We start from the raw sequence: 14,182 nt of genomic DNA on the forward strand, positions 1-14,182 counted from the left end.
TTCAACAAATTGAACTGATATTTTAATTGATTTTTTTATGGATTGAATAGATTTTAATCAATAATTCTAATGCATTAATAAATTGAATTAAATTTGAGTGAATGAATATAAAGTAAGTTTAAATGAACCAAATTTTATTGTAATCTAATGCACTTAAATCTATTTCAATCCATTGAAATACAATCAAGCTATGCATTCAATCTATGCAATTTATTGTTGCATTCAAATCTATTGAAAACATTGATTGCAATCAATTGAATAAAATCAAATTTGTAATCAATGCATTCAACAGATTTTAAATGCATTCAATAGATTGCAATCAATGCATTCAATAGATTTGAATTCATCAATAGATTATATAGACTAAATACATTAGATTGCAATAGAATTAGGTTCATTGAATATAATTTTTAGATTTATTACATTCAATGTATTTAATGCATTAGATTTTATGGCCTCCATAGATTTTATTAAATAGATTTTGTTTTATTCAATTGATAGATTTTTTTTTTAATGGTTGTTTATTAGCACTTTATATGTCCAATGGGATAATTCAAAATGTGAAATAAATTATATCCCATAAATTGTATATAAAATCTTTTATGTATTTTTATAAGGTAGATTTATAAATTGTATATAAAATGTGTTTTTCATAGATATGTGTTGAATTGAATTTATTGATTGACTAAAATCTACTAATAAATTTATATAATATATTTTGATTCATTTAGATTTTATCAATAATATTTTATGCATTGAATACATTTTATTTTTATCAATAGAATAAATTTTATGCATTGAATAAATTTTTATTTTATTTTTATGTAATCAATAAATTTTTAAGCATTTTTTCAATATTTTTTTATGGATTGAATAGATTTTATTCTTATCAATAAAATAAATTCTATGCATTGAATAGATTTTATTTTAATCAATACATTTGTATGCATTGAATATATTTTAATCAATAAATCTAATGTATTCAATATATGCAATTTATTGATGCATTGAAATTTATTGAAAGCATTGATTGCAATCTATTGAATAAAATCAAATTTGCAATATATTACATTTGATGTATTCAACAGATGTTAAATGATTTCAATAGACTGCAATAAATGCATTGAATACATTTGAATGCATCAATAGATTGTATAGATTGCATGCTGAACCATATAAATTGGATGAGCATCTTAGTGATGATATTTGTACAATGTTATAGTTCAAACAATTAATGATAAGTCAACTTAGTTCATTTTCATTTTAAGGTTCAGAAAGAGCTTTCATCCCTCTTTCCCACAAATTTTACTCCCCAAATTGAGCAAAATAATTTATTTTTTATAAACTGTCTTAGATTTTAATTATAGTTTAGGTTTATGTATAAAATATATATTTTATTGTAAATAGAATATTAATATATTGAAAAAAAAGAAATTTAAATATTTCAAATAGAAAATTTGAGGAACAATTACTTTTATGGAAATTTGAGGAATAATAGTTTTCATGCTAGATAAACTTTTTTATATGGATGGAGTGTATCTAATATTCAATAGATCTTTATTTTATTTTTATTTATGCACATCTATTTAAATTTAAATGAATCAAATTTTATTGCAACCTAATGCACTTAAATCTATTGCAATGTATTGAAATACACTCAATCTATGCATTCAATCTATGAAATTTATTGTTACATTCAAATATATTGAAAACATTGATTGCAATCAATTGAATAAAGTCAAATTTGTAATCAATGCATTCAATAGATTGCAATCAATGGATTCAATAGATTTAAATTCATCAATAGATTATATAGACTAAATACATTAGATTGCAATAGAATTAGGTTCATTCACTAGAATATTTAGATTTATTACATTCAATGTATTTAATGCATTAGATTTTATGGCTTCCATAGATTTTACTAAATAGATTTTGTTTTATCCAATTGATATATTTTTTTTAATGGTTGTTTATTAGCACTTTATATGTCCAATGAGATAATTCAAAATGTGAAATAAATTATATTCCATAAATTGTATATAAAATCTTTTATATACAATATATAAATCTACCATATAAAAATATATAAATTATATTATGTATTTGTACAAGGTAGATTTATAACTTGTATATAAAATGTGTTTTTCATAGATATGTGTTGAATTAAATTTATTGATTGAGTATAATCTACTAATAAATTTATATATTATATTTTGATTCATTTTGAGTTTATCGATAATTTTTTCTTTATTATCTTTATTGAATAGATTTTATTTTTAGCAATAGAATAAATTTTATACATTGAATAGACATTTCATCGTTTGTTACATGCATGTATAGATAAAGAGTCCACTTTTATACACGGATGCTATTTAATAGAGATTTCTTCGTTTGTGGAGGAGAAACTTTATGCAGAGAGTCAACTTTTATACACGGATGCTATTTAATAGAGATTTCTTCGTTTGTGGAGGAGAAACTTTATGCAGAGATGGAATTTAATGGATAATTTAGTTGGAAGATAAATTGATTGGAATGGAATAATTTGTCATGAATAAAAATAAGAATATTCGCAACCATGGTCAACATTTTTAGTTTAAACACATAAGAAAATCCCACAATCCTTCTCACCCAATTTAATGAGTACCATGGTTCTGAAATTCCAACCGATGTTGATAGGCACATGGAGGGTGGACATTCTTCTGCTTTGGTTATCGATTAAGTGAAAGAAGGTGGCGATAAAGGTGGCTTGACAATTACATTTTTTATCATTGAATTCCAATGAAGCTTGACCTTGACTTGAATTTTAAAGTATAATTATAAAAAATTCTTAGATGACAGTGAAATGGTAAAAGCTTATTCGTCACACTTTAGTGATAATTGAACCTTGACTTGACTCAGATTTTAAAGCAACGTTTCTTAAAAAATACGTCTCTATATTTATTTGGAAGCAGAACACTCCAAAACCACCCATCACGCATTCTGTGCAATTGACAAACAATGAACCTTGACCTTGACCTGCATCTTAAACCTCAAATTTTCAATCCGCGGAATGCTCGGCGATGCAGGAAGAATATCTGGATGTTTCATGCTACAGTCACCGATGATTTCGCTGTAACAGGAGTCGCCCGGAGTCAATATTCCCCGCTACCAGGGTTGGAATTTGCCCGTCAGAAGGCATTTTGACCGTAATATACGTTTAATAATTTTACATTGCCGTTTCACACGATGTGTTTTGAAACTCCCGGAACGTTTTTTTTACGGTTTAATTGCTTTCAAAAACGTCTTTATACCTAGTCACCTATTTACCTATATTCTCCCACAGCTGTCCTCTCACGCTCTGGCAGGCTCCAACTCTGCAATGTAATTAATGAGATCCACCAATTTACATTCAATTCCACCAGTTCTTTGGTAGCGATCCAAGTCGGTCACTGTGTTGTGTTGTATCTAATGAATTAATTAGACAGGCGAGTGACGCCATCATAGCATTGGATTTCGACAGAGTCTAATTATTCTTTGGGTTATTACATGTGGATTTATTACCAAATCTCAACTACTCAAACCATTATTGATGGGTCATTTAACAGAAAAATTAACCAATAAAAATATCGAAATTTGGTAGCAATGAAAACTAAATCAAAACAAATAAACTAAATAAATCAAAACGAGGAACTAGCAAAGATGGGTTGTGTTTAGGTTAGGAAATTTTATAATGGGTGACCTTTGGGTTGTGTTTAGGTTAGGAAATTTTATAAAGGGAGAATTATATTTTTACATAAATTTTTGTGCCTTTTGGCCGGTAACATCTGGTGTATTTTTATTTTCGCTGCCCTGTATTTTTATTAGATTTTTGTGTTTTTTTGGTTGGAAATATCTTATGTATTTTTATTTATGGTGATGTGTATTTTTATTATAAAAATTTTGTAAATTAGTATCTATTTTTATTATTAAAAATAAAAAATAAATTTTATAGGTTATATTTAATTATAAGATGGTGTTTATTCATTACAGATTGACCAATTATTTCATCTTTTAATACTATAACGAAATCTATTTTTTTTTTTCATTCTTCTTTTTAAATTATATTTTAACTATTAAAATGGTTAACATCTTTTTAATTGTGTTTACATGAAAAACAATAACATGTCTTGAAGCGCCAACTATAAAGTAAAGTAACATCTTTTTAATTGTGTTGAAATGAAGTATGGTTTATTATAATGTTGTCTTGAAGTGTCAATTATGAGAATTATGAGGAGATGATTAACTTCGCTTGATTTATTATAATGTTGTGATTAAATCCCAATTGAAGTGATAAATTTCACTACCCTTTGGTTTTTATTTTTATGTTAATTGTTTGATTTAAAATTTACTAAACCGTTCATAATAATCTTTGGAAAAAAATAAAAATAATTTTACTTTTAATTAATGTTTCTTTGCCAAGAAATTCTCAATTAAATTTAGTTTCAATTTGATATGAGTTGTAATTATGACTAGGAAAGAACTAAATGAAGGAAAGGAGTTGAAAGTGTTATTCAAATGTAAGAGAAGGAAAAGGAGTGAAAATGTGTTTGAGGGATAGAATATAAAGTGTATATTATGGCATTTTATGAGATATACTTTTACATAAAAATAACTAGGAAAAAATAATTCCAACTTCCCAAATATGTTAAGGATTTACGATGTAAAATGAGATAAATTTACATAAGTTGCATTTTAGTGGAAGTATATCAATCTGTGCTCTAAAATGATGAGAATTTCAACATCCCAAATATGTTAAAAATTTACTATGTAAAATGAGATAAATTTACATAAGTTCCATTTTAGAAGAAGTATATCAATCTGTGCTCTAAAATGATGAGAAATTGACACATAAAACAAAGAAAGAAAGGGAGTTATTTTAAAATGATAAGAAATAGCACACAAAACAAAGAAAAAAAGGGAGTTAGTTTGAGGATAAGACATTAGGAGTGGAGTAGAGGCAAACCCTATAATTTCACTTGACAATTAGAATATGTACACCATGAGATGACTCAAATTACATGAGGATGACATGATAGCCATGCCCAAGATAAAGGGTAAGGATACTTTAAAAAATGAGAAAGAGTATTTATTGACTATAGATTTACTATTACATATATGGGAAAGAGGGACATAAATTATTAGAGAATCTATAAACTTTTAATGTAGAATGGAAATAAAAAATGTAATTTAATCAACTTTGCCTTGTACCAGCTTTTTTGGATGGAAATTTAAAATGTAATTTAATCAATTTTTCCTTAGACCAACATTTTAGGGTTGATTTCACTAGACTAGTTTTTGCTACATGTTAATGATGTATGAATCATTTGTAATTGCATATATATGTTAATAGTTTCACTAGCTTCAGTTTGGAAAGTGGTATAATGAGATATAACTTATTTTCAAAAGGGTTGTGTAATAGGATAAAAGTTTATTTTCAAAAGGCATTGCTTTCTTTAGCTGGGTGGAGTCCTCATAGTAGCCCTCATGAGGGTTGGGATTTGACAACTTCGGTAAATAATGATACTTAATTGAGTCTAATTGGAATTAATAATAACAATTGTGTACAAATAATAATATGGCTATGTACAAAAATAAAAAATAATATGGTCACCTATAAATTAAATAAAAAATAAATGGTTGTCTAAAAATGTCCAAAATGCCAAAAATTCACTTATGAAGAACTACATAATTTTGTGTACAAGACTTACAATGAAGTACTTTTATTTTAATTTTTAACAATTAATTTGATTTTCAATTTGGTTATTGAGAAATTTTGATATAAAAAGATATTTTAAAATAGAAAATATGTTATCATTATTAATTATATGGAAATAATCAGATTTAATAACTCATTCGTGTGTCATGGTCAAAACTCTTTTGGTGAATGGTTAATTTATTATCAAAGCATCACTGGTGAAGGGTAACATTTTAAACATAACGTTCTTTGACGGGTAGTATGAAGATCTAAAACATCAAAAAAAAATTGTTTGACGGGTAAAGAGAAATCCAAATTCCAACCCTGCCCGCTACCTATGCATTGAATATATTTCATGCATCAATAAACTTAATGCATTGAATAGAGTTTATTTTAATCAATGCATACAAATGCATTGAATAGATTTTAATCAATAAATCTTAAATCAATCAATAATTTTTTAATCATTGAATATATTTTTAAGCTTTTTATTAATAATTTTTTATGTATTGAATAAATTTAATGCACTGAATATATTTTATTTTAATCAATATATTTGTATGTATTCAATGTATTTTAATTAATAAATCTAATTCATTCAATCTATTCCGTTGTTGGAGTGTTTTTAATATTTTCAATAATATTTTGGAATTGGACATAGGCCATGTGAATATTACTTGTTTTGAAATTGAACAATAGTTAAAAATCCTTGAAACAATGTTATAGACACTAGTGGAAAAAAATAAGAATGTTTTATTACACAAAGTAAATATGCATATAATGAAACCTATTGTTAACTAAATAATTTAATGCACCAAACCTTAACAAAAGTTTCATCCATTATATGGACTAGATTTATGTAAAAAAAATATATAGATTTTAAATAATTAAATCTATTTTATGGATTTATGTTAAATATTTTTTTATATATTTTACATAATAAAATCGATTTTATAGATTTATGTTAAATGTATCTTATAGATTTATTTTATGTAATCCAAAAATTAGAACAATTCAAGAGTTAGAACAAAAAAAAGGGCATAGAAAAACATTTAGAATTTAGTTCATTTAGAATTAAATACAAATATTAAGAATGGATGTCAAAATTGTGTTGATACTAAAACATCTAAAATTTATTACTGATTTAATTTTGTGTTTTCAATATAAAATCTATTTTATGTGATGCAGGAGCATCCAGCTCCGAGGAGACAGAAGGTGGTTAACTGTCTCATGGAGAGAACAGGAACAAGCAGAGAACACGTGCATAGCTGGGCAGGTTAACAAACTTGTCTTTTGTTTTAATTTTCTTTATTATTTGTTTTATTTCCCAGAAGGTCGTTAGAGACCATGGTAATTGCAAACTGTTAATTGTTTTAGTCTAGAAATTAGTTAACAGTAAATTAGCATTTTAGTGGAAACAAATTGGTTGGCAGTTGTAATAATTCTGGTGAGACAGTTCAACTGGAGGAGGAAGCAATTATGCTTCCCGGTTGTTAAAACAAAGGAAAAAATAGCAAAAAGGGGGAACCCCTCGAGAAAGAGAGAGACGGATACATTCCTCTCTAAAAGAAGCAAATTGTTTGTTTTAAGAATGACTGCCAAATTAATTTATTGATATTGTTTCTGCATTAACATCCATTGCAAGTAGAATACAACAAGCATACAAAATTTATTCGGTTGATAATGTTTTTTGCATTAACATCCATTGCAAGTAGAATACAGTAAGCACACGATTGAAAATACGAAACACTGAGCACATATTTGAAGTAAAAAGACAGTAAGCCGCAACGAGAAGAGAAGGCGCTGCTACAGGAAGCTACCCCATACAGAAGAGAGGACTGACAACCGTCATCGACATAAGAAACCAGGTAACAAACATACTAGCTTAATTACCTTTTCAAGATATGTAAATGCTGGAAATGAAATGTACAGAAGTTTCATTTAATTGAACCATTACAAATAAGGCGTAGAACAAAGTTTCTTTGAGCATAGGACGCTCACCAACCACAGTCCCCTTACAAACGAAACCATTTCAAGGAATTAAAAGCAACAGAACAGGCTAAAGGTCCCATAAGTGACAAAGGACAAAACAGTTCTATTACAGCCCAAGCGACAGTGATTATCTACAGACCAGAACTTTAGGACAGAGGAGAATACAGTTCGTTTACAACCCAGGTGGCTGTAAATATTAAAAACAAAAACTACAACCGCTTTATAACCAAACAAACGGAGCCATGCTAGAAAGACCCTACCCGTTACATAAGGTTGGAAGGGTTTTGGGTTGTCTCGAGAACGCGCAGAGAGCATAAGCCCACGGCTGCCAGCCACCCGAACAACCTGCAACAACAAAAATAGACGCGGGTTAGTCCACCTGAGGCAAGAAAACAATTAAAAGCACCAGCAAACAAGCGGGTCACAACCACATTGGTTCTCACCTGAAGTTGGACAAGCGGCACTGCAAACAACCCGACACCCATAACCTGGAGAACAAGGGGCGAGCTTGTTAAACTCTGTAAAAGGTGTGAAGACAGAGATTGGCATCGAACCAGAGCTTACCTCCGAGACCAGGTTGAAGCAAACTGGTTAATTGAAGCACGGGACTGAAGGAAACCTGCCATAGTATCAAACATAGTTAACAGTGCGTGGAACGAACCCTTTTTCAACGGAAAACAATCAAAGGAACAGCAAATATAGTGCATTACAGTGCAGGGAACTAATAACATGTTGCCCTCACAAGAAATCCAACGCACAGAGTAGCGGGAGGCCGAAGGCACCAGAGGAACCCAACGCCGGAACGAGAAGCTGGAGGCGCAAAGAACCCTCCATAGAGCAGAGCCAGAGACTTACACAGTGAACAATGAAATGACCAGTAAACGAGGATTGGGTTGTCAAAAGGCGGGAGTAGTTTGAGGAAAGGAACCGACGGGTGGAGTTTGGTAACCTGTACCACCGGTTAACCCCCCGAAATATCCAGATCCTGTACATTCGCGTTAACTCCAACGTTCATTCACATTAATTCTCGCACAGTGGACACAGCGCCGCCACGTTGGAAGGGCTGGGCCATCAAAAGTGGTATCAGAGCCAGGTTGTTGAGTAGGAGAAAATGGAGGTTGGCAGAAGAGGAAGAGGAAGAGGAAGAGCGGTCCGGAGGATAGCAGAAGAGGAACTCCGTGAGGAGATTCGCGCTTTGCGTGAAAGATTGGCAGTGGTGGAAGCTGGGGGAAGGCGAGACCCAGCAGAGGATAGTGACGAAGATGTGGCAGAACCAGAAGATGAGTTTGAAGGGGTGACACCGGAATTCCGATTATTAAAGTCAGTTTTGCTGTCTAGTCATAAGCCAAAGCATGAGCTACCCACTTATGACGGGAATCTATCTGCAGATGTGTTATTGGATTGGTTAAGTGAAGTGAACAAATATTTTGAATTTGAGGAAACTAGTGAGGATAAACAGGTGAAGTTCGCCGCCACCAAGCTGAAAGGACATGCATCCTTGTGGTGGGACAGCGTTCAGGCGGAAAGGAAGAGGCTACGCAAATAGCCTATAAAGAAGTGGGCCAGAATGGAGGCAAAACTGAAGGAAAAGTTTCTGCCAAAAGACTATCAGATTATGTTGTATAGACAGGTGCAGAACTTGAAACAAAGAGGGATGACTGTTAAGGAATTTACAGAGGAATTTTATAAGTTGAATTTGCGGGCAGGGTATGTGGAAGATACCCCAGAAAAAACAGCCAGATTTGTGAATGGTTTGAGGGGGGAAATACTGGATGAAATCGGTATCCTCTCACCCAACACTTTGGACGAAGCTTATCAATTTGCACTGAAAGCAGAGGAGAAAATTAACAGAAAACAAAATGCCAGGAGAGGAGGCGGAACTGGCAGAGGAAAAGGTAAGGTTTTTGGTAGAGGTAGAAGTGCAGGTTCAAATGAGGAAGGCAGCAGTTCTAAGTCTGCTGGTACAGCAGAAAAGGACAATAGCACTAGAGGAGGACGACCAGCTCAGCGAGGGCGAGGAAATGGTCGGGGCAGGGGAACTGTCCAGTGTTATCGTTGCCACAAGTTAGGACACAAGTCGTATGACTATCCTGAGGGTGAACCTGTAGGTGGAAGAGGAGCTTATGTTGCTCAGCCAGAGGATGCTGAAGCAGCACCTCAAGAAGTAGAGAACGCACCAGAGACAGGTGAAGCTTTGGTGTTGAATAAGGTGCTGTTAAAACCAGCAAAAGAAGTTGCAGAGCCTGATCAGCGAAAAGCTCTGTTCTGGACTGTTTGCAAGTCACAGGGTAAGTGCTGCAAGCTGATCATCGATAGTGGAAGTACCGACAATTTGGTAGCAGTAGAGATGGTAGAGAAACTGGGATTGAGAAAGTTGAAACATCCCACTCCGTATAAGGTGTCATGGCTGCAGAAAGGACACCAACTGTTAGTTGACGAACAGTGTGAAGTGGAGTTTAAGATAGGCAGGTATAAGGACAAAATTATCTGCGATGTTATGCCGATGGACGTTTGTCATATATTGCTAGGACGACCCTGGCAGTTTGACAGAAGTGCAGTTCATGACGGGAAAACGAATTGTTACAAATTTGTCAAAGACGGGATCAAGCACACGCTTGTACCCATCAAAGAGGAAAGTGCAGCTGAAGCCAGTGGGGTAAAAGCATTGTTGATGGCAGGAAAAGAATTTATGAAACAGATTGAGGACAGTGATGTAAATTTCGCTGTCATAAGAAGACCAAAAGCAGTGATATTGCATACACAGATTTCAGATTTGCCTGAGGAAATCCAAAGGATGCTGCATGAGTTTGGAGACATTGTGGTGGATGACCTTCTGGATGAACTTCCACCCAGGAGAGGTATTAGTCACTGCATTGACTTTATACCAGGGGCAAGTCTGCCAAATAAAGCAGCTTATCGTATGAGCCCTAAGGACCATGAAGAAATCAGGAAACAGGTCTAGGAGTTGTTAGACAAAGGATTGATTAGGGAGAGCATGAGCCCCTGTGCAGTACCAACCGTCTTGGCTCCAAAGAAAGGAGGAGAGTGGCGAATGTGTACGGACTCTAGAGCCGTTAACAGAATTACGGTTAGGTACAGGTTTCCCTTACCAAGAATGGACAATATGATGGACTGTTTGAGTGGGGCGGCTTATTTCTCAAAAATTGACTTGAAAAGTGGATATCACCAGATCCGAATTCGGGAAGGAGATGAGTGGAAGACAACTTTCAAAACGAATGAAGGCTTATATGAATGGCTGGTGATGCCATTTGGGTTGAGCAATGCTCCCAGTACGTTCATGCGCTTGATGAATGAGGTACTGAAGGAATTTATTGGGAAATTCGTAATATTTTACTTGGATGACATCTTGATTTTTAGTAAAACTAAGGAAGAACATTTCAGGCATGTTCGCAATGTGTTGAGGAAGCTGTAGCAAAATAAATTGCTGATCAATCTGAAAAAGTGTACTTTTTTTCAGCGGGAGTTAGTGTATCTGGGCTTTGTAATTGCAGAAAACGAATTAAAGATGGACCCAGAAAAGGTGGCAGCTATAGTTAGCTGGCCTTCGCCGGGAAGTTTATTTGAAGTCCGCAGTTTCCACGGATTAGCGAGTTTCTACAGGAAATTCATCAGGAATTTCAGTGAGATCTACGCACCTATGTTGGATACGATTAAGAAGACAAATCAGCCTTTTCAGTGGACTGAAGCAGCGGAAAGAGGTTTTCAGATTTTGAAAAGGAAGATTACCGAAAGGCCGATATTGAGGCTGCCTGACTTCAACAAACCATTTCAGGTTCGTTGTGATGCAAGTAATACGGCCATTGGGGCAGTACTAAGTCAGGAGGATAGACCAGTCGCGTATTTCAGTGAAAAGCTGAACGAGAGTAGACAGAAATACTCAACCTATGACAAGGAATTCTATGCAATTATCCAAGCATTAAAACATTGGAGACACTATCTGTTGGGTAATGAGTTTGTTCTGTTTACGGATAACTCTGCGTTACAGTACATTATGCAGCAACATAAATTGAACCATAAGCATGCAGCATGGGTAGAGTATTTACAGAATTTCACGTTTGTACTGAAACATATTAGTGGGCAAGCAAACAAGGTGGCAGATGCGCTGAGTAGAAGGATTCTACTCTTACAGGAAGGTACGTTGCAGGTTTTAGGCTTTGAACACCTAAAAGAGCTGTATCAGACAGATGCTGATTTTAAGGAGGCCTATGAGGCTTGTCAGAACCCTCTGTTGAGAAACAGCAGTCTGTGGTTGGACTATAATTTACAGGAGGGATTGTTGTTTAAGGGAGGACAGTTGTGTATTCCCAACTGCTCTATGCGAGAAAACATTATTCAGGAGAAACATAGTGGAGGTTTGGCTGGACACTTCGGTATAGATAAGACAGTAGCACAGGTACGACATTTTTATTTTTGGCCAAAACTACAGCGGGATGTACAAAGGTACGTGAGTAGGTGCAAGGTTTGCCAACTAGCAAAGGGCCACAGTCAGAATACAGGACTGTACTTACCATTACCCGTTCTGAACCGACCATGGGACTCCGTCAGTTTAGATTTTGTTCTGGGCTTGCCTAAGACACAGCGGGGTTTCGATTCAGTAATGGTTGTGGTAGATCGATTTTCAAAGATGGCGCACTTTGTACCTTGCAGGAAGACCAGCGATGCTACTTATGTAGCACATCTATTTTTCAATGAGATTGTTCGACTACATGGACTTCCAAGGTCCATCATCTCCGACAGGGATGTAAAATTCACCGGTCATTTTTGGCGAACCCTGTGGAAAAAGTTGAACACTCAGTTACAGTTCAGCTCTGCTTATCATCCGCAAATGGATGGCCAAACGGAGGTTGTAAACCGGAGTTTGGGGAACTTGCTTCGGAGTTTAACAGGTGAGAATTCCCGGACGTGGGACCGTGTACTAGCTCAGGCGGAATTCGCATATAATGATTCACCTAATCGCAGTACTGGTTATAGTCCTTTCCAGATTTTGTACGGCATGCATCCACGAGGCGTGCATGAGTTACGGGATTTGGGGAAGCTCGAAAAACGAAGTGCTGATGGAGAAGATTTCGCTCAAGCAATGAGTAATCTACATGAGCAGGTCAAGCTGAAATTACAAGACAGCAGTCAAAAATATAAACAGCGGGCAGATTCCAAGCGCCGGGAAGTTCAGTTCAACGTTGGAGATGAAGTCCTTGCGTATTTACGTAAGGAACGGTTTCCAAAACGGGAGTACAACAAGTTAAAATTTAAGAAGATCGGTCCCTGTAAAGTCATTCGCAAATTTTCTGCGAACGCCTATGAGTTACAGTTGCCACCAGGGATTGGTATTTCTCCCATTTTTAACGTGGCAGATCTGTTCCCTTATGTCGCTGATCCGAAAGACGATACAGCAGCAGAGCCACCGCGGGACACCAGTTGTGAGGAAAGTTCGTGGATGAGGCAGATGCCAGTGGCACCACCCCTTGAGATCGAAGGAATTCTGGACACACAGGTAGCCAGGCGCACACGCAGGAAGGAATATCTGCGGTATTTGGTCAAGTGGAAGAACCGTCCGATAGAGGACAGTTCTTGGCTTAACGCAACACAGATACAGAAAGCAGGCTATTCCGTTGACGACCTCATGGAACGGAGCCATGACTTTTTGCCACCCCGGGAGCCTGATGCAGGAGCATCCAGCTCCGAGGAGACAGAAGGTGGTTAACTGTCTCATGGAGAGAACAGGAACAAGCAGAGAACACGTGCATAGCTGGGCAGGTTAAAAAACTTGTCTTTTGTTTTAATTTTCTTTATTATTTGTTTTATTTCCCAGAAGGTCGTTAGAGACCATGGTAATTGCAAACTGTGAATTGTTTTAGTCTAGAAATTAGTTAACAGTAAATTAGCATTTTAGTGGAAACAAATTGGTTGGCAGTTGTAATAATTCTGGTGAGACAGTTCAACTGGAGGAGGAAGCAGTTATGCTTCCCGGTTGTTAAAACAAAGGAAAAAATAGCAAAAAGGGGGAAACCCTCGAGAAAGAGAGAGACAGATACATTCCTCTGTAAAAGAAGCAAATTGTTTGTTTTAAGAACGACTGCCAAATTAATTTATTGATATTGTTTCTGCATTAACATCCATTGCAAGTAGAATACAACAAGCATACAAAATTTATTCGGTTGATAATGTTTTTTGCATTAACATCCATTGCAAGTAGAATACAGTAAGCACACGATTGAAAATACGAAACACTGAGCACATATTTGAAGTAAAAAGACAGTAAGCCGCAACGAGAAGAGAAGGCGCTGCTACAGGAAGCTACCCCATACAGAAGAGAGGACTGACAACCGTCATCGACATAAGAAACCAGGTAACAAACATACTAGCTTAAATACCTTTTCAAGATATGTAAATGCTGGAAATGAAATGTACAAAAGTTTCATTTAATTGAACCATTACAAATAAGGCGCAGAACAA

The 14,182-nt window shown here is 34.6% G+C and overlaps 1 protein-coding gene across 1 annotated transcript; it reads left to right on the top strand.

The window, feature by feature from the left end:
- The first annotated feature begins 9,275 nt into the window (after positions 1–9,275).
- On the top strand, positions 9,276–13,704 carry LOC149243280 (uncharacterized). Its single transcript, XM_089371166.1, has 7 exons — positions 9,276–10,566; positions 10,720–10,796; positions 11,187–11,939; positions 12,066–12,122; positions 12,309–12,483; positions 12,616–13,255; positions 13,641–13,704. Exons 1-7 carry the CDS (start codon positions 9,276–9,278, stop codon positions 13,702–13,704), a joined length of 3,057 nt encoding a protein of 1,018 aa, XP_089227292.1.
- The last annotated feature ends 478 nt before the right edge of the window (positions 13,705–14,182 follow it).

Source organism: Pinus tabuliformis, chromosome 8 (genome assembly GCF_031772625.1).
Source record: "Pinus tabuliformis cultivar Carrire ecotype Pingquan chromosome 8, CPIR1, whole genome shotgun sequence".
Lineage (NCBI taxonomy): Eukaryota > Viridiplantae > Streptophyta > Pinopsida > Pinales > Pinaceae > Pinus > Pinus tabuliformis.